The sequence below is a fragment of the Antennarius striatus genome, chromosome 18 (assembly GCF_040054535.1).
Source record: "Antennarius striatus isolate MH-2024 chromosome 18, ASM4005453v1, whole genome shotgun sequence".
Classification (NCBI taxonomy): domain Eukaryota; kingdom Metazoa; phylum Chordata; class Actinopteri; order Lophiiformes; family Antennariidae; genus Antennarius; species Antennarius striatus.
In genome coordinates, this window is record NC_090793.1 from 12,628,829 (window position 1) to 12,650,960 (window position 22,132).

General features: G+C 41.5%; 1 protein-coding gene across 1 annotated transcript; it reads right to left on the minus strand.

Moving 5' to 3' along the window:
* Positions 1 to 1,477: 1,477 nt before the first annotated feature.
* On the minus strand, positions 1,478 to 22,110 carry gpt (glutamic--pyruvic transaminase). The gene is made up of 11 exons (XM_068340532.1): positions 21,515 to 22,110; positions 16,589 to 16,678; positions 16,315 to 16,423; positions 16,054 to 16,187; positions 15,689 to 15,932; positions 11,707 to 11,786; positions 11,497 to 11,633; positions 8,569 to 8,743; positions 7,759 to 7,914; positions 5,923 to 6,035; positions 1,478 to 4,298 (listed from the first exon to the last, which is right to left on the minus strand). The coding sequence occupies exons 1-11, from the start codon at positions 21,860 to 21,862 to the stop codon at positions 4,208 to 4,210; spliced, it is 1,677 nt and encodes a 558-aa protein (XP_068196633.1). The 5' UTR covers positions 21,863 to 22,110; the 3' UTR covers positions 1,478 to 4,207.
* Positions 22,111 to 22,132: the final 22 nt, after the last annotated feature.

Sequence of the window (22,132 nt, forward strand, 5' to 3'; positions counted from 1 at the left end):
TGCTTGTTTTAACCCCCCTCCGATGCTAATGCTTAACTAAGTTGCTCTGCTTCTGATGGTACAGCTATGTTTGACACACAGGTATGAAGTAGGTGTTAAGCTTTTCATTCAACAAATGCTAAGAATTTATATCAAAATATTTACTCTTCTACAGGCGGATGTTTCTCCTGAAAATGCCATTGATTTCCTAGTTTCTCTTTTCCCCATCATCTTTTTTGCAGGATTATAGAAACAGCGCTTAATGGATTTTCCTGAAACTTGCTGGTAGTGTTGGACATATCACAAGGGAGACGGTGGATCCAGAAAAAAGTTATGCTCCAAGTTTGTTTTTAGTTTCTTCAACATTTTGAGAACTCAGAGGGCAGCTGTTTGAACGGTGCAGATATCTTGATCAACTTCCTGTGAGTAACGTAAGTGCTTGTCAATTGTTCAGTTCATGCTCAAACAGAAATGAGAGACAAGATGCAAAGATGATACTAAATATTACATGGATGCAAATCAATATCAAATTCTGATACAAACACAAATTATGTGACATAGGAAGCAGAAATCTGTTTTCAGCACAGCTGTTGTAGTGTGGTAACCCCACAATAAACAGACAATAGTCTGGGTGTTAGTTTGAGAAGCTTTCCCACAATTAATTGTTTCCCCTTTCAGCGTGTTTAGTTTAGAAATCAAACCATGTAATATATACCTTGTGATATTGTGAAAAAACAAAAAAAAACAAAAACTCATTTAGATTCCAGCTCTTTGCGTTCCACAATCCTGCAGATCATCATAGCCAACAACATATATAGCACAGTGCTAATCCCCTTTGAATATTTTTGTGTAGATTGTCATTCATCCAGGTCATGGTAACGCTGTAGGCTGTATCACAAGCAACTGGCCTCCCTTTAGTGTCTGAAGTCATTTTGCCTCGTCTCAAGTAAAGAAGCCTCTTGGATGAGAGTTGAAACATCTCTGAACCCTAAATAGAAGCCCGGGTTCTTCTGATGAACCTTTGGGGGCTGTTAAAATGTCATGTTTTCCTCTCTGCTGCATCCCTTTGTCCTCCAGCAGGAGCTCCGAACCAAACGCGTAATCACTCACGTGCAGGCTGTGAATAAAATGTTGAATCACGAGGTGCATTTGAGGATTGACGGTGACAATATATAACAGAATATAAATGTTACTGATGTGCTAATCTAATCTCTGAGAAGAAGATCAAAATAGTGCTGTGAGTAAATATTTGAAATGACAAAAATAGTTTTCTTTTTCTGAGTACATAGAGAGCTGTTTGCCAACATGTCAGCCATATCACCATCGCCATCATTTCAACAGATTTTTGTGCTGGACCCAGACAATTTCACACATTTTGCCGTATCTGTGGTTCATGACATTTCTTTTAAATTCTCTATAAGACTATACCCTGTAGTGTTTTTTAAATATTGCATAATGCGTAATAAGGATGAGGAAGAATGAGTTGACAAATCTGAAATTACTTTTATTCTTTATCATCTTTAATGGCACATTTCAGTTTAACAATTAAAGTCAACCGTGAATCGAGAGTTTCAATATTGAATACCTTTGGTATGAGTCTTATTTGATATTTTCTGTGCAATCCTTTCATTCCTGAGCTAAATGCCAGCCAAATTTAAAACTTGGAACAGCTAAAAGACTCTGATGGTTATCACTTTCCACACATACAGAATAATGTACGGAGGATAATTGTCAATTCTCAAAACCCTCAGAGTCTCAGTAAGTTGTTCCAGTCAGTCAATCTCTACACAGAAGGCTGTACAGAGCGAAGAAAAGTACCAGTCAGGACAGGACAGCCCAATGACATCCCTGCTGTCTGATGCATGACTCTTTCATCCTCACCCGAACTAATGATAACCTTTGACTCTCAAAGATGTCAGGAGATGGGAGAGAAAAAAACCCAATTAATCTAGGGTGAAGAGGACTGGAACGTGTGAATGCGTCATGCTGCTGAAGTGAATGGCGAGGAGCTCCAGGAAAGACAAGGCTCTGTATAATTAGGATTCAGGAGGCTCATTGTCAAACATAATTAATGCTGACAGCCACTGTGGGGTAGAGAGGAGAGCAGAAAACACCTTCAAACTACATGCTCCACTTTAACACACTCGTCTTTCAATCTCTGAAAACCCTCAGTAATGTCCACCATCCTGTATCGCTCACAAAGTGCACACAAAGCAATAAATCAGATGAACAGAAGTATTAAAGGCTGCATTGCTATCCACACATGATGCCCGTATCTGGAACTGAACTCAAACTGTGTAACATGATTATTGGAGGTGATAGGTCAAACAGTTTGCAGAAAGCTGGGGATCTCACTAACAGCTGTAACACTTCAGAGCACCCACCAACAAGCTCATTCTTTAGAGCTAATTGGAAATTGTCTCAGTCACTTCACTATATATTGCTTTGTAAATGGGTTTAGCAAATAACCTTCAACTGCTTGATATTCCTACCAATGTAGCTTTTTTGTTCACACGTTTCTCCATTTTCAACTTTTAAATTGGTACAGCTGGTAAAATAAGTACTCAACACGTCAAAATTTTCTCAGAAAATATATTTATGAAGGTGCTACTGACATGAAATTTTCACCCGATGTCAATAACAACCCATGCAAGTCACACATAAGATATGTGCAAAATTTAAATGATGCAGGGCAAGTATATTGAGCATGTAGAGAAACAGGTGCAAAAAGAGACCTGCTAAAATCTAACAGTAATTAGAAAGGAATCCTGCCCATTGTCAGTGTCAGTTAATGTCATCTGGTTAAGTTCAACGGATGGCCTATGAAAAGGTGTCTCATTGTCAAGGTGTCACAAAAGAAACATCAAATGGTGGGTAAAAGGAAAGAGCTCTCTTAAGACCTTTGTAACTTTATTTTGACAAAACATTCCGATGGCATTGGTAACAGATTTCGAAATTCTAAGACGATGATCCCAAACATACAGCCGTGGAAACTCTCACTTGCATTTAGAGACAGAAAATAAAGCTGCTAGAATGACCCGACCAATCACCAGACTTGAATTCAATAGAAAATCTATGGAAAGAACCAAATATTGAAGGCTGCTTGTGTGGAATCACAACTAAGCAATGGGTGAAACCAGTTTCTCCATACAGGAGGAGTTCAAGACCCCTCTGTTGTTGGTACCAACCAAACTTTTGTACAAAGTATATTAAATAAATGTAGGAGTGTTCCATACTTTCCCCCATGTTATTCCATTTTATTATACAACTTAATGTATGGACCTCAAAGCTTTGATTTCTTTGTATGTGTGAGTTGCATGGATTTGTACCAACATCTGGTGACAATTTCATGTCAACAGCTCCTTCAGATACCTTTGTATCTATATTGTTAATCCAACTTTAAATTGTCTCAAAATAATCCATTATCTTAAATTAGCATCTTTTAGAGTAAAATATTTATTTGACCTAAGACAGTGTAAATTGTACAGCAAAATAATGCTTCTAAGCATTCCTATAAATGCACAATTTAAAAACCAAGATTCAAAATTATTCTTATATAATTTTATGCTGTTTCTTCTCTAATATCAATTTATTGACGAAATCCACCCAACAACAGAAACCACAGTTTTAGTCACCTGTTTATCTTTACATAACCCCCTAACAAATGTGACGGTGCTTTCCAAAATGATCAGACCTTATATGGACAATTTTAATTGGGTTTATTCTACAAAATCATCTGAATCATAATGCATACAGGACTTCTCTGCACATTCCCTGCTGAGTACTGCTTGCAGGAATGGAACAACTCAACTAGTTATACATAGACGGTTATAAGCAGCTTCATTTTCCTTCAGGACCCTTTTTTCAGTTTGATATTCACATCGACAATCTCATTCATATTTCTCAGATCACATAAGAGTCTTCACAGCTGAAACCACACACACATTTATATACACCACAATCTACTTTGTAATTACTTCATCTCATTTTGTTGTCTTCTACTTAAAAGTGCACCTTGTATAAACCAGAAAATGTCCAAGCGAGATGACCACAGAGGTTTAAGTGTGTCGACCTCTGGAGATGCTGTAGGAGAAAAAAGTAAAAGGCACTTATTTTGCGCTAGTTAAATTCTGACTAGTGCAGTCAAAATCTGATTGACTGATTTCTGTGTGTTTTGCTCCAGTTGGTGATCTCCTCCTTTTGTGACTGGAGGAGGAAATGTGGACATTTAAGAATACTGCTTCGTGAAGTTAAGGTGGAACTCCTTCAGTTTGTTCAGCAGGACTTTCAGCTTGTCTGTTGGTGGCAAGATGGTCATTCTGGGAGGGAGAGGGCAAAAAAAAAAAGACCAAAGTTAACAGAGGACTGAGCATTGTAGCAGCAGCGATGGCTAAGAATAAAAATTTAGTGTGGATTTTGAAAAACAATTGAAATCTATAGAGAAACAATATTTAGGAAAAAAAACAAAAAACAATTTCTTCCTTAAATTTAAGAACTGAAATACAATACATGAAGTTAGGAAGTGTAATTTGATACAAGTGGAGAAAGAAAATACACAGAGACCAAGTCAGAAATGTCATGATAGTGGGTAATAAGGTAGATTTTCTCTCAAAATGAACAACAGCAAGTGGCAGGATGATAAGTAGGTACATTTAAGTGTTCTGCTCATGTTCATTTATTGATCCATGCTGTTGGAATGAATGCATATTAAAACCAATTGTTGTTGCGACAGAGTTTGCCGTGGTCACACATTAAGGGTCTTTATTGGTTGATTTCAATTGAGTGGTTCATTTTTTAAACTGAGTTTGAGAACCTGAACATAATAAAATGAATTTGTAACAGGGATATTAAGTTGAAAATGATTTCACATCAATGCAGTAAGTACCGACACTGGCAAAAGTCAGCAGTAGAAAATCATTTCAACAATCATTCCTTAATTTTCTGTACCACTGCTATTTGTATATTGCAAGTTTTGGTGGTGGGGGGAAGTTAGAGAACCTGCAGAGAACTGACACAGACATCGAGAGAACATGGAAACTCCTCACAGAAAAGTCCCAGGTGGATTTGAACCTAGGACCGTCTTGCTTGTGAGGTATCAGTGTAATATTTTTCCAAAATTGCCATCAATTCCACTGACTTTTCTCTGGGCTACTATACAGATGACAACATAAAATCACATGGAATCTGATCTTTTCCAATTTGGATCCAGGCCACTTCAACATGTAATCCTAAACCAGGCATAGGTTGTATTTTTGGCAATGTCTCATCTTTTCATATCAAATTCATGCAAATTTGAGGCCATCTCCCCTTGAATAACTGCAATAATTAGTAATTATTATTGCAGTGTTTTCAATGCTGCAATTGAAATTTTAGGAATGAAAGATATTTGTTTCTTGTAGGCTAAACAGGGCTGATCATTATCCATCCTCTGGAGAAAGACCAAATATTATCCTTTCATAATCAATGAAAGGATAATTCCCATCAATACAAACAATAAACTAGGGGGAGCCCTCCTCATTCAAAGCCATGTATGACCTCCAGAGGTACATATTTTTAATTTAATATCATTTAATATTAATAGGCATAAGGACATGGCTTGAGTATGCCATCCAATCCAACCCAATACCACCAACTGTTAAGCCTTTTTTTTCTGTAAGATTGGTCATGTGACCCAAGTGTGATGCAGCGCTGCATCTGAAGTCTATGTTATTGTTCTTTTGTGCAGGCCCTACAGTTCAGGGCAGAGAACTGTTGAAACTGGAGTCTGATATAATCCCAAATTTAAAAGCTATTTAATAGATATCCACGGGATCTGATCTGAGAAAAACAATGAAACTGTGCATAAAGGCTGTGAAAATATCTTAAGATGTGGGTGAATCAATAATGAATATAGCAGCTAGTTGCGTCCCGAGAATGGAAATACAAATAGCAGTTAAATTGCACCTGAAGTGGTAGGTTCCATCTTTCTGGCCAAACCCACTTCCAGGAACAAGGCAGATCCCCGTCTCCTCCAGGAGTTTCATGCAGTAAAACATATCTGGCTTCTCACCACTGTCCTAATAGAGAAAAGCAAACAACATATTATTTGCATGTTAATATCCTTGTGGACTTATTCCATTCTTTTACTTATCACACAAGATTGGGCAACAATTCATGATGCAGTTCTACATTTAAGATAAACTGTTCACTCCTTTTTGTTGCATATTTGTGTTCCAAAGTTTCATGGCAGCATAATCTACAAGTTGTCATTACACAAGTGTCCTTCAGAGGTAGGGGTTAAGTGGTTATGAATAAGAAAATGAAATATTCTTCAGCCGTAAAAAAAAACAAAATACTGAGGTTTGAGGTAAGTTCAACAGGAGATGAGTATTACCCCCAAATTATCACAAGATCAGCAGCAGTGGAAGAGTTTGTGTGTCTCTGTGACCTGAGAAGCAGAGGTGATCAATAGGGACAATGATCACCTGTAGGGTCTCCCAATGCAAATTGGATAGACCACTTTGAGATATTTGAACTGGGGTACCGGTTACAAAGGGGCTGTAGCACCTCTGCCAAAAACATAGCCCCCCCCCTCTGGAGCCAGACCTGGGAGCTGTAAAATGTTGGTGGCGACAAAGATGTCTGGAATACCATGCTTTGCCTGCTGTCACCATCACCTGATCTTAATCAAGTGGAGCAGGACACAAGAATGGCGACGGCAGTTTGATTCAGTAACAGAGCGGTGAATTAAATGCATTTTATCAAAAGTAACCGCAGATAATCAAAATTCAATGTAAACATTTCATGTTCCGGCACAAAACAGATTCCAAGGGGAAATGAAGTGCAAGTACTTCTAATGTCCTCAGGCTGAAAACATTTAAACAGGGGATGCAGTGGCTCAGTGGTATCGCGGGTCGTCCAATGATTCAAGATCGGTGGGTCGATTCCCGCTCCCGCCTGATCATTTTTCGTTGTGTCCTTTAACAAGACACTCCACCCTCCTTGCCTTCAGTGAGGCACTCGCTGGTGTGTGAATGTGTGTGATTGTTCCGGTGGTTGTCGGAGGGGCCGTAGGCGCAGATTGGCAGCCACACATGCATCAGTCTGCCCCAGGGCAGCTGTGGCTACACACGTAGTCTACCATCACCAAGTATGAATGAGGAGTGTATGAATAATGGATCCAATGTAAAGCGTCTTTGAGTGTCCAGAAAAGCGCTATATAAATCTAATCCATTATTAGTATAAACTCTTGGATGAATCATTTTTGACTGTTGAGCTTAAGAATGAGTCCAACAGCAAAGACTGTTGCTCAATTAAGTGTCAGTATTGTCTTAATGACACAGCACAAAAACAAAGCAACATGGGAATGATCAAGATGGTAAGCAGTCTTTGGAACTTCTAAGTTGTTAGTAGGTCAACTTTCCTCTGATTCCTCTTATCCAATGTAGGGCTAATAAAACGGACTCATTCACCCTCCTTTCTGAGAAATCAACCTCAGGATAAAAGTGAAGGTAATAGAAATTATTATTCCCCAAAGCAAATAGAACCAGCTAGGTTAGTTTAATGCAGTAAACAGCAGAATACCGGATGTTTATTTAAGGACAGTTAGTGGGAAGTGTCTTCAAGTGCTTAGAGAAATATAAAAAGTGAGTGAAATAATAAACCATACAGTAGTGGGAATTTTTACATTATTGATCATCTGCTTCATCCTTCTTTTTGTAGCTTCAATAAAGTATCCTTGAATCAAAACAACACAAAATTGAATCATTGAAACTTTTTAACAGTGTATTGAGGACTAACCATGGCCTCTTTGATGGCCTTTTCAGGGATGGTTATGCGAGGGAAAGAGTACATAGCTCCCTGCACAGGATTGCACCTGATTCCTTCCACAGTGTTGAGGACTTGCTCTGTAAGCTTGGCCTTCTCCGCTAAGGCACTCAAGGTTGCTGTGCGCTCCTAGATGAGAAGAGAAAACATAGAACAAAGAGATAAAGAAAGCAAACCAAAGATAAGAGTTTACTCGCATGACGAGAAAACATGAAAAATCTTATGCAGCGGGCGTCTGCAGGAGATCTGAAGAGAATCTATGGCACTACAGGCTTTTGAGAAAGAAAGATTCTTCAAAAAGGGTTCAGTGTAGGTATTCTTCATTCATTGCTTTACCGTTTTCATTGGAATGTGCTGAAATTTCTATAGACATCTGTAAGGTCCACATATACAGCAAATGAATCTCAGATAGTATGAGATTGAATTAAATCTAATATGAGCAAGGATAATCCTTTCACATCTAAAGGAGAGCACTGCCTTTCCAAAACTCAAATTCAGCCCCTGATTATACATTTTTATTTCTCTAGAAATAGAGGAAAGTAATTTCATCTTAAATGTCTTTGTTGTATTAAAATGCGTACAAAATTACCCTCAACTATAATCTGATATTTTGATATTCATAATCAATATCAATGCACTTGTAGCACTTTTCAAAGAATGTATAATAATAATGTTGTCAGTGTACTGATGAAGTACACAGAGAGATTCTGTTGCAGCATATTGATGTATTGATTAATTTGTCTCTAAGAGAGATGAATGAGAGTTGTGGGACACCGATTGCACCTTGATGAAGTTGTCGTAAGACGGCTCCCCTGGCTGTGGTGGGTTGACCACTAAGTCCATCAAAGCCTGTCCAGGAACAGGGGAGCACAGACGGACTGACTCCAGTTTGGTCAACTGGGCTTTAACGTCACTGTCCATGTTGACGATCTCCAAGTAGCCTCCACGAAAGCCACACCTATGATGGAGAAAACATGTGACCCAGTGACACACAACTATGATAAAAAGTCTGACAGATATGACCCAGCATGAAAGTATAAATACAGAGAGTTGTGTCAGGAAGGGCATCCGACGTAAAACTTTTGCCAAATCAAACATGTGAATCAAATCTATGACTTTCATACCGGATCGGCCGAGGCCCGGGTTAACAACGACCGCCATCGGTGCTGTTCACCTACAGGGTGCCGGTGGAAATTGGACTACTGTTGGTCGAATAAGGAGAGGAGGAAAGTGTGTTCGTAGGAAGAGAGAGAAGAGGAACACCAAGAGTATAGGACTGAGAGTAGGGAAGTTGAATGTTGCAACAATGACAGGAAAAGGTAGGGAGTTGGTTGACATGATGCAGAGGAGGAAGGTAGACATACTGTGTGTCCACGAGACCAGGTGGAAAGGTAGCAAGGTTAGAAGTTTAGGAGCAGGGTTCAAGTTGTTCTATCATGGTGTAGATAGGAAGAGAAATGGAGTAGAAGTTATCTTGAAGGTGGATTTTGTTAGGAATGTCCTGGAGGTAAAAAGAGTGTCAGATAGAGTGATGAGTCTGAAGATAGAAATAGAAGGTGTGATATTCAATGTTTTTAGGGGGTATGCTCCACAGGTAGGATGTGAGCTGGAGGAGAAGGAGAAATTCTGGTTGGACTTTGATGAAGTAATGCAGAGCATACCTAGAAGTGAGAGAGTTGTCATTGGTGCAGACTTCAATGGACATGTTGGTGCAGGAAACAGAGGTGATGAGGAGGTGATGGGCAGGTTTGGTATCCAGGAGAGGAATGCAGAAGGACAGATGGTGGTTGACTTTGCAAAAAAGATGGAAACGGCTACATTGAATACTGTCTTCCAGAAGAGGCGGGAACATAGGGTTACCTACAGTATAAGAGTGGTGGTAGGAGCACACAGGTAGACTACATCTTGTGTAGACGGTATAATCTGAAGGAGATCAGTGACTGCAATGTAATGGTAGGTGAGAGTGTAGCCAAACAGCATAGGATGGTGGTGTGTAGGATGACTCTGGTGGTGAGGAAGATGAAGAGGACAAAGGCAGAGCAGAGGACAAAATGGTGGAAGCTGAAAAAGAAAGAGTGTTGCATGACTTTTAATAAGGAATTAAGACAGGCTCTGGGAGGCCAGGAGGTGCTTCCAGATGACTGGACAACTACAGCTAATGTGATCAAGGAGACAGGTAGGAGAGTACTTGGTGTGTCATCTGGAAAAAAAGTGGATATGGAAACTTGGTGGTGGAATGAGGAGGTACAGGAGTGTATACAGAGAAAGAGGTTAGCTAAGAAGAAGTGGGACACTGAGAGGACTGAGGAGAGTAGACAGGAGTACAGGGAGATGCAGCGTAAGGTCAAGGTAGAGGTAGCAAAGGCCAAACAAGGGGCTTATGATGACTTGTGTGTTATGTTGGACAGTAAGGAGGGAGAGAATGATCTATACCGGTTGGCAAAACAGAGAGACAGAGATTGGAAGGACGTGCAGCAGGTTACGGTGATTAAGGATGGGGATGGAAGCCTATTGACAGGTGCCAGTAGTGTGATGGGAAGATGGAAAGAGTTGAAGAGTTGATGAACCTGGAAAATGAGGGAGAACAAAGACTAGAAGAGGTGGCTGTTGTGGACCAGGAAGTAGCAAAGATGAGTTAGGATGAAGTGAAGAGGGTATTGAAGAGGATGAAGAGTGGAAAGGCATTTGGACCAGATAATATACCTGTGGAGGTCGGTGTAGGTTCTCAGTTATCCAGGTCATGGTAATCCAAAGCTGTTTAAGTCAATCCACTGGACGTTAAGAAAGTTCTTGAAGACGTTTCGTCTTCGGTTCTGGACCGAAGAAGTCTCTTGGATGAGGGACGAAATGTCTTCAAGAACTTTCTTAACGTCCAGTGGATTGACTTAAACAGCTTTGGATATACCTGTGGAGGTATGGAAGTGTCTAGGAGAGGTGGCAGTAGAGTTTCCAACTGGGTTGTTCAACAGTATCTTAGATAGAGAAGATGCCTGAGGAATGGAGAAGTGTGCTGGTGTCCATTTTAAGATGTGCAGAGTTGTGGCAACTATACAGGAGTAAAGCTGATGAGCCATACAATGAAGTTATGGGAAAGAGTAGTGGAAGCTTGACTAAGGGCAGAAGTGAGCATTTGGGAGCAGCAGTATGGTTTCATGCCCCCCCAAAAAAAGAGTACTACAGATGCAGTATTTGCTTTGAAGATGTTGATAGAGAAGTACAGAGAAGGCCAGAGGGAGCTGCATTGTGTTTTTGTAGATCTGGAGAAAGCTTATGACAGTGTGCCCAGAGAGAAACTGTGGTAGTGTATGAGGAAGTCTGGAGTGGCAGAGAAGTATGTTAGAGCGGTGCAGAACATGTATGAGGACAGTAAGACAGTGGTGAGGTGTGCTGTAGGTGTGACAGAGGAGTTCAAGGTGGAGATGGGACTGCATCAGGGATCAGCTCTGAGCCCCCTCTTGTTAGTAATGGTGATGGACAGGCTGACAGACGAGGTTAGACAGGAATCTCCATGGACTATGATGTTTGCAGATGACATTGTGATCTGTAGTGAGAGCAGGGAACAGGTGGATATAGTGAAAGAGGACAGGAAGGTAGTTGGTGTGAGAGAAGAGGATGCAGACGACGGTTAGATGGGGGCAACTGATTTGCTGTGGTGACCCCTGAAGGGAAAAGCTGAAAGGAGAAGAAGAAGATGAAAGTAAGAACACTTACTCTCCCATGTAGCACTTGGAGGTAGAGTGGAATGATACCAGCTCTACTGTATTCGAGTACTCGGGTCCCATCTCAAACAGGACCTTCTTAAAAGAGTGGAACTGGCAACCATCAGCATACACATTGTCCTGGTACACCTGGAACAAGAGGATACGTTAGCACAAGTGCATAATGACCGAGAAAGCAGACAGATAGATTCAGAGACCACACCTCATCTGCCATGAGGAAGAGACGCTCCTTTGCTGCAAATCGGATGACGCCCTCAATGCACTCTCTGCTTTGGACCTGACCTGAGAAACAGAGGGTGGAGATGAAGAAAATGTTGAAATGGTGATTAGGTAGACAGTTATGTCCTTTTGCTGCCATCTAGTGGCAATATTCCAGCACGCAGACAAAATGTGAGAAACTATTTAAAGAGAATAAATGAGATGTGTGCTTCAGGGAGTTGGGTTTCAAATTTAAGTAATAAATTCCTCTGCATCATGTTGAATCAGGTGTAGATACCGGAATATTTAGTTTGACTGTAGCTGATGAAATTTGTTTGATTTGTGTTTTCCCACGTTTTCTGTCTCTCCATAAACTACATCAAAGTGCCTCCAGAATAATCTATTGAAGATTATACTTGCATAATTATATAGTACTAGTGATGTTTTGTTCCAAGTGTGTTGATTTTTTGTCTAACGCTTTAATGATCTAAAAAGAATCATTAGGTTTTCTGGGCTTGCACTAGGAGCAAGTATGACTAAGCCACTGTGGCTCAGTGTATAAGAATATAGCAAGCCACAAATGGCGTAGTGGCGTAGTGCGCGGACGACCGACGCTTGTTGCAGGGGGCGTGAGGGGGGACACCCCCCTGGGGGAGATCGGGGGGCCTGCCCCGGGAAATGTTTTAGAAAATGGGGTTGTTTTCCTGCATTCTGGTGTATTCTGAGGACAAAATCTTGTGTTCAGTTTACCTACAGAAATACACTAAAGTCAACAGTTCAAGCTCAACTATCTTTTTTTCTGTCCTACTTTATGCAGGTATGAATGTGAGATTCAAGAATTGAAAACTTCCATTCACTATGTGAAGATACAGTCATACAAAATATTACTCTATGTTTACTTGTAAGTTTTACTTGGACTAGAAGACATTTTAACTTTGAGCACCATCAACACCATTGGTATGCCACGGTTTATTATATTTATTTATTTTAATTCAACAACATGATTTTTCATTTCAATTTAAAAAGGCGTAAAAAATAGCAAGCGAGGTGAATACATATTTACATGCATCGCTGGTTATTCCTGCCGGTCATAGGGATTAAAGATCTAAGACTACAAACAAGTATTGATAATATCTTTCATTTACCTTCTGATCGGTCTGTCACCACTCGCCCCCCCTCTCAGCATTCACCAATTGTTTATTAATGAGGACTTTAACACAAACTCTACTATAAAACACTGGATTCTTTGGATCGATCATCCTCGCCTTGTCGTACACAAATTTGCGGGTTCAGCTTGTAAAAAAACAAGACTTTGTTTTTCATTGGACGAAAGGAGGTCATGACCCGAGTGCATATTTAATAATCGGGAGCGTTCGGGTCACTTCGGCATGCTTCGGCTAAATTCCGTCGGCATGTGGAAATAGCGGCGCTAGCGCCGCTTGCTAGCGGAAAACTTTGTCGCTCGCTAGCGCCGCTCGCTAGCGCCGCTCGCTATTTCTGCTAGCGAGCGCCGCTCGCTATTTCCGCTAGCGAGCGGCGCTAGCGAGCGGTGCTAGCGAGCGGTGCTAGCGAGCGACAAAGTTTTAAGTGTTAGCCTTTTTTCCGTAAAAATAAGAATGCCACTGTGGCTACACAGTCTAAAAACCTTGCAGCCAATCTGGAATTTACTTCGCCTATGGCGAAGTGGCGAATGGCTAGTGCAAGTCCAGATTTTGATAATCTACAATACTGTAATGTATATAATGCAGCCCTACAGGGACACAAACCAGTGTCAACTGTAAGCCGGTCCCAAGTTCGGGTGTATGCAAACGGTTGTGGCAGGAAGGGCATCCGGCGTAAAATTTTGCCAAACAAATATGAGCATTCATCTTAAGGTGATCTGTAGTGAGAGCAGGGAACAGGTGGAGGAGAAGCTAGAGAGGTGGAGGTTTGTCCTGGAAAGGAGAGGAATGAAGGTTAGCCGCAGTAAGACAGAGTACATGTGTGTGAATGATAGGGATCCAAGTGGAAGAGTGAGGTTACAGGGAGAAGAGATCAAGAAGTTGGACGATTTTAAGTACTTAGGGTCAACAGTCCAGAGCAATGGAGAGTGTGGAAAAGAGGTGAAGAAGCGTGTACAGGCAGGATGGAACGAGGATAGTGTCAGGTGTGATGTGAGATAGAAGAGTTTCAGCTAAAATGAAAGGAAAGGTGTACAAAACTGTGGTGAGACCAGCGGTGTTGTTTGGTCTAGAGACAGTGTCACTGAGGAAAAGACAGGAGACAGAGCTGGAGGTAGCAGAGATGAAGATGCTGAGGTTCTCTCTGGGAGTGACCAGGAAGGATAGGATCAGGAATGAGTACATCAGAGGGACAGCACATGTTAGAGGTTTTGGAGATAAAGTCAGAGAGGCCAGACTGAGATGGTTTGGACATGTCCAGAGGAGAGATAGTGAATACAGGTAGTCGTCGACTTACGACCGCGATTGGTCCCGACAGATCGGTCGTAATTCGACTTGGTCGTAAATCGACTCTTAAGTAAAAATTAAATCCAGCAGCGCTGGTGCTTGGCTGGGGGTCGTCCGGATCGTCAGCTGGGGCAGCGTGTGGGTTGGTGGGAGCGGGAGACGATCTTTTCATAATCATTGTGAGCTTTGTCTGAATTGTTTGTTTCTTTTTCTCCTCATAAATTTCACGATATGGACGGAAAGCGTTGTTTGCCATCCGTTCAATCCTTGCAAATGTTTCTATGTTCTATGTCCATTTCTTCAAAGTGTGCACGGAGTTTATTTTACAGGGAAAAGCCTTCTGACAAGCCTTTGGTGGTGAACATTTTTTCTGTTTCCTCCTCTTCTTTCTCTGCTTCTCTTCTCTCTTCTTCTTCCACTCTTTCTTCTTCCAGCGCGATCAGTTCTTCATACAGCGCGATCATTCGTAAGTTCTCCAAGGAGAGGTTTTCTGCCAGTTTCACTATTTCCTCCTGAATCTGATCAAGTTCTTCGTCACTTTCAAATCCAGCAGAAGAGTTCACGTAACGCTTGACAGTTTTTCCATACGCCATTCATACATTTCTCCGTCACAGCCTCTTAAGCAGCCCAGCCCATCAGTAGTGGGCTGGGCTATTGATCTCACAGTGTGACTGAACAGCGTGTGTGCGCCGTGGTGACTGAAGAGAGCGCGGGAGCCTCAGAGCGTGAGTACTGTGGCTGGAGGGAATGCCCGCGTTGCCCGGACATTGTGGTCGTAAAGTCGGTCGGTCGTAAGTTGCATAGGTCGTAAGTCGACGACTACCTGTATATTGGTAGAAGGATGCTGAGTTTTGAACTACCAGGCAGGAGGCCTTGAGGAAGACCAAAGAGGAGGTTTAAAGAGGAAATGAAGGTAGTTGGTGTGAGAGAAGAAGATGCAGAAGGCAGGGTTAGATGGAGGCAACTGATTCACTGTAGCGACCCATGATGGGTAAGGAGAAGACGAAGATCTAAAAAATTCCATACCGAATTGGCTGTGGCCAATCCAGTATGGTTTAACATCATCCGCCTCTGGCGCAGTTAACCTATGCGGCATCCAAGGAAATTCAGCTACTGTGGTTTGAAGAAGAGGTGGACAGCGGATTTTCAGTCAGAAAAAGAAGAGGAAAGGAAAGCCTTAAGATCTAAAAATGGTGACTTTGACAGTTGGGAGTATAACATCAGCCACGGAGTTGGTTGATGTGACGATCAGGAGAAAGATAGATTTACTGTTTGTGCAGAAGAGCAGGTGGAAAGGCAGTAAATCTGGAAGCTTAGCAGAAAGACTCAAATTAGTTTGCTATGATGTTAATGCCAAAGAAATAGAGCACGGGTCATTATAAAAGAAGAGTTAGTGAAGAATATCTTGGAGGTGAAAGGAGTGTCAGATCGAGTGATAAAGGTGAAACTTGAAATTGAGGGTGTTATTAATCTGAACATCCATCTCTAACTCTAAAATATATTTGTCACTTTCACTAAAATCATTGATGGAGACTTTACCGGTGGGGTTTCCAGGGTTGATAATGCACAGGGCTTGGGGTCTGCAGTAGCTCCGGGCCTCATCCAAGGCTCGCTGCAGCTCACTGATATCCAGACTCCAGCACTTTTCTTCATTAAGATAGTAGTTGATCTGCACAGCATCCAGTTCAGCCAGCGCAGCAGAGTACAGTGGATACTGAGGTATAGAGATCATGACGCCTGTACGAGTCGCACCCTCACCACACACCAGCAGCTTCATCATGGTCTAAATGTGAAGGAAGAGGAGGTCTGGACTTTCAAGCGTTATGAGCCAAATCTAAAATTTTATCTGATTTAAAAGTACTGCATGACTTAAGTCATGATCAGTAGATGAGTGGTGATTTTACCATTATGCCATCACTGGCCCCTGTGGTGAGGTAAATGTTGTCTGGGTCACAGGGTATGCCACCATCCCTTCGCTCGATGTATCTGGCCACATTCTGACGCACATGCTCGATGCCCTGACTGGCACTGTAGGCACCTAAGAGTCATGCAGACAAAAAAACAAAAAAAAGATATCCTTAAAATTTTGACATAATAAAGATACAAGTGACGAGGTGATGATTCACTATTGGGCTTCCATAATACTTATGGTGAGTCATACAGACCTATACTGTTCCCTCCACAGGACTGCAGAAACTGACGAGCTCTACTTTTAGCATCCTCTGGGAATGTGCTGTCATTCAACAGTTCAGGATAAGAGCACAGTGCCAACACCTTCAAACAAAGGGAATGTCAGTATGCAAGGAGGAAGGAATGTTTAATCTTACAAATAATACTTCTCAAATAAATAATCCACAGTTTTAGAAATAGTTTCATAGACATCAAGATGCCAGAGAGATATAATTAGATGAAAGGCCGGGGGAGTGTTTGGGTGCAGACCTGTCTAAAGAAGGTGATTGGCTGCTGGCCCATTGCGTGTGCGTCACCAATGTTTGCCTTGATGACCTCAGAAAACGGCTTCTTCACTCCCTACAGGGCATAATCACAACACGCAGATATTATTATGTGCAAACAGCTTTTATTAACCTGGTGCACAGGATAATATCTGCTATCCACAGATATCAGAAACAAATATATCTACAGAGACTGCCATAAACAAACAACAACATTAGGTACACTGTACATTTTGTATCATTCTGCTATCTCAATTTTTAGTATAATATCTGTCATCAATTTAATAGCTGCCACCTTTAAAAAATTATTCATTGTGAGTCAAAGTTCACAACAGCACCGCTAACGCTTCGATGCATGTTAAAATCATTGCAGTTCCCATGATGCACTGAGCTCCTTTCTACTCCCTCCCACTGACATTATTTTTATCATTCTTATCAAAATACAGTACAATAATAATAATAATGATAAGAATCAATGCAGTCAGAGACTGCAACATCCCGCAACAGCCCCGAATTCAAAATTTTACCCTGACCTATTTGCATAGGTCAAAGGTCAAAGCTAGTGCTCTGACCTACTTTTACAGATCATAGCACTAGCTTTGATCTATGGTTTTACTCACACTGACCTTCTCCCTTTCGAAGATTTTTGGTGGACTAATGGACGGACGGACTAACACATGTACACTGATAATTACAATACATCACCGCTTTGAAACGGGATGTAATAATAATAGGTATAATAATACCAATAGTCTCTCTCTCACACACACACACACACACACACACACACACACACACACACACACACACACACACACACACACACACACACACACACAAAGTTTCTTCCTGTTAAAAAGAGAGATTTTCTTTGCCACTACCACTGAGTATTTGCTCATGGTGGATTGTCCGTGTAGACCTACTCTTATTCTTTGTCTCCTTACTCTTACAAAATGGTTTGACATAACTGTTGCTGTGATTTGGTACTGTATCTCAAAGCAATTCGAAATTGATGTACATTCATTAATTCATCTTCTTATGTTCTTCTTCGGCTGTTGCGGGTCATAGGGGTTGCAGGGGCCTATCCCAGCTGGCTTACGGGTGTGAGGGCGGGAGACAACAGTGCACTGGGGAGAATTTTTGTCCACCATTCTCTGATAAACTAACCAAATCTTATCACAACAGAATCTTTTAAACTGATTTTTGAGAGTCTAATCTTTTTTTTTTCATTAAAGGCAATTATTACCCAAGGATGACAAATATTAAATACATCTTTCTCAATAATAAAATGCCCTGTCTTGATTTTATTTTTATTTCCATGTAAGATGCTATTGGTTAATTCTTTATGCTTTCTATTGTCTTATCCTCTTACCCCCTTCGTTACTGACATTATAAAGTGAAATACACACTTTAATTACAGACACTTAAGCCCAAGTACATACTTTACATTCCTTGATTAACAAAGAAGATTACAGAGCAGCACAGAAAACTCATGTGGTAAGTAAGTTAACTGATCCAAACTTTACAGCTGATAGCCTGTATAAATATGGAAACACAACATCTTAACTTATACGTAGATAGCATTACCCTTCTGACACATGAACACAGACAGGCTTTTAACTTCCTAAGCACTGACTGAGAAAGAATAGAATGACAACAGAGGCCATAATATAGATATCAAAATTATGAGAAAACATTACCGAAGCATTAATTCATTTATTTATTGTTTTCCAGGCCATTAATATTTTTTGAAAAGATAATCTGTGGAGCGTCTCAGACCACTGACAGAGGACAGAAACCAACACCAGCAGACAAGTGCAGGTACACAAAGACACACATGCTGTGACCAGATGTTTGGAACAGCATGGGACAGTTTGGAACAGCATGATACTGCAGAACAACCACCTCAAAAACACACACTGCAGAAATTGAACAAGCCTCTTTGAATTGTCCAATGACTTCACATTTTGAGGGCCTCTCTCACGCTCTGACTGGTCAGATTTCATAGGCGTCTCCCAGTCATGACCAATGACAGAATCATCCCCTAGGTCAAAAGCATTGCCTTCAGTGATCTCTGCTCCGAGGAACCAACTGGAAAAGCTGGTGTTTTCTGTCCTTCACCGCAAACGAAAACTACCCAGTAAACAATGCTGACAAGGAAAAAAAGGTGGACCTGTGCTCTTGATGCAATTCCCATAAGCACTTTTTAACTTCTTAACAGTGGAAGTATTCCATTAACTAAACAAGATAATGAAAGCATTTCATGGCTTTTAAAGCAGATAGTATTATACAATAAAACCCAGATAATAAGAAAACGCCCTCTGAAGTCTCTGTTGATGTCCGCACACTCCCCACTCTGACCAAATGGATCACAGAACAGTTGCACACAGTTGCATTTTTTATTTCCAATCTAGAAAAACATATGGAAAGAATTTTCTATTGGCTGCTCTGTCTCTCTCAGCAGATCCTCATTTACCGCAGCGAGCAGCTTATGAGGACCAGAATAATGACCATGTGTGTGCTAAGGCTTAATCTGTATGAGTCTGGAATTATGGGAAAAAAATATGAACAAGGCTGCATTTGTGCTGTAAATGAAGATCTAGTTCTAAAAAAAAAAAAAAGCGTTCAGGAAACAGGAGGACGGAAGTCATGGTGTGCGTTCATGTGTGCATTTAATTCAAGGACAAAAGAGTGAAAACCACAGTGACCCAGTGATCCAACCCCCAGCCAAACTGCAGTTTCAATAGGAGGTGCTCAAAAACATGATGGTGAGTGTGCTTTGATAAAAGAGCAACAAGTACAAGTTTTAAGCAGGGCAACTAGTGATTACTTGCTGTGGTTTTGCATTGAGGCTTGAAAAAAGAAGACACAGAAAACAGTGGACAAACAACAATCCTTGTTGAGTCCTGAGTAGAAATGCATTCACGCACCAATGGGCTTCTGACACATGTCCTTGGTACAATCAAATGTGGCTTTTCCTTACACATTGACAAAATGTGGTAAAAGTCTGTCATAACAACCAATTTTTTTTCTAATGCTGATACCATTAATTCATCACAGATAACTGATATTTTTAATTGCTATATTAGCAAAAATGCCATTATTGATACAAAATATTAGTTCTTTTACATACGGTATATCGTCATTTATTTTAAAATTCTGATTATCAGAAAAATTCTGCATATACACTTGACAATCAATCTGGAAAATTAGGAATTGACTAAATTCTCCAATGTATGACACCTTCTTCTACCTTTTGAACATCAAATATCACCAGACAACTGATCAAACTCTTGTTCGGTCAAGAGGAAAATACATTTGCTGCAAAGACTGTGGGTCAGCTGGTCAAAGTAAACAGAACAAGAAAGCTATGTTCACACTGAGCCACCTGGACAAAAAGGTCAACCTGGTCATTACAGCGTGTGCTTTCACCTATGAGAGAACATTTATTGTAAACTCATCCCTTCCTGATGGAAAGTCTGAAAAAAGGACAGCTTTCACACGAGACCGCTCTGGTGTACACTCACAGCTGGATGCCACATCACCAAGAGTGATACATGAGGAAGCAATTAAAAGAGAGAAATGCAAAAAAAAGAGAGAAAAAAGTGGCTCCGGGAAGAACAAATAGTCAGTCAGTCAGTCATTTTCAGATTACCAGCGCCGTAGCCACCGCAGCGGGTCACGGGGACCCGGAGCCTATCTCGGCGGCATAGGGCGTGAGGCGGGGGACACTCCAGGCACGACGCCAGTGCACCGCGGAGCCACACAAAGACATACAACCATGCACACACACACTCATTCCTACGGGCAATTTGGAACGGCCAATCAACCTGAAGCGCATGCTTTTGGAGGTGGGAGGAAGCCGGAGAACCCGAAGAGAACCCACGCAGACACTGGGAGAGCATGCGAACTCCGCACAGAGGGGGACTCGAACCCAGGTCCGCCGTGTTGTGAGGCGGCAGCGCTAACAACTGCGCCACCGTGCCGCCAAGAACTAATAGTATCAAGGATAAAAAATTTTTAAAAATTCACAACAGCAGGAAATGAGAAGCTTGACAGATACTGTTGATGATTTCCACAAAGATATCAGGCTGTGTTCGGCTGTTATAATGAAAGGGTAAACTAGAGGATAGGACGGTCTTGTTGGCAACAGGTAAGTGTAACTTATTTTGAGACAGAGATATAAAACTGATAGAAAACACAGGTGTCTGGATTGACCCATGGACTTTCTCCACCCAATAAGGATTGTTAATCATACTGAGGAATAACTAATGGATGGCAAGCGTAATTCACTAACTGCATAACCTCCTCTAGGACCGATGGCTACCTGTTGGACTTTGTTCTGGGGGTGTGCATGCTGGGCATGAAGTGATAATACAGACAGATTGTTCTTTTGACATAATGTTGAAACTACCAGGATGAGAACATCAGCAGGAATGGAAACTTGCTGATCTGCAAGTATGTGTCAGGAAAGAGACACTGGCGGCACTCATACTCAGGCAAAAGAAAAAAGAAAAGAAGAAGAAAGTAAACCACAGTCAGTTGAAGGAAAAGAGGACACAAGCTTCAAATGTATCTTGTCATACAGATTTTCAGGGATCAAATTACTCTTAAAACACTTTCCACTTCCTTATACTGATCCAAAGATTCCAGACGTCTGTCAGTGTGGCAGGCCTTAAAGTAAAATGAAATTAGATCAGATGGTTTCAGTTTTGAAGTGAAAAGACTCTCTGATATATGACATATACTGGGCAAACGGGTTTAATGGTAAACAAATAGTATCCAGTTCAAACCACAGACTAAACACGCAACCAGCCGACCAAACGTTATGGATCAAAGACATTAACTTTTTTTTTTAAATTAACTACAAAGTATGGGTACATGGATTGAATCCATTAACAGACAGCCCAACCTCAGCGAGCTCCTTCTCCAGCTCCATCGCCCGGGTCACGATGGGACCCCGCACCGCGTACTCCACCTTCTTCACCGTGGGGTTCATGGTGTCAATGGTCAGCACTTTTGTCCGGGGCGACACTCCATTTTCCGTCATTTTTTCTCTGGGCAGCCCGCGTCTCGTCGGACTGAGGCTGGATAAGGCTCTGCCGGGATCGGTGGAGGACAGAGGCGGACGGGTCAGAGCGCGGACCCCGGAGCCGCCGATCCGCTGCCCGCCGCTGCAACCGGCGAGCAGCTCGCTTCGCCCGCGGCTTAAGAGCCGAACGTTCGACATGGATAGCAGCTTCATCATCGCTGCTGACATGCTGTCTCTTTCTCTGTCGAGTTAAGTCTGAACGCTTCTGCTTTGCACAGAGACCTGAAAACCACGCCGCTTTGCTTCCCTCGATGAGCGAAATAAAAGTCGTGCGAGCGAAAGAACCGCGCTCCTAAAAATACGCGCCGCGTTTTGTGACGCGAAAGACGAATCAGGTGCGATAAAGCTGCTAGGATGTTTCTTTTGGGGACGACTTGCATCCACACACTCTGATTGAACTATGCACCCCTAGATATAAAGATTTGTTTCCTGTACACA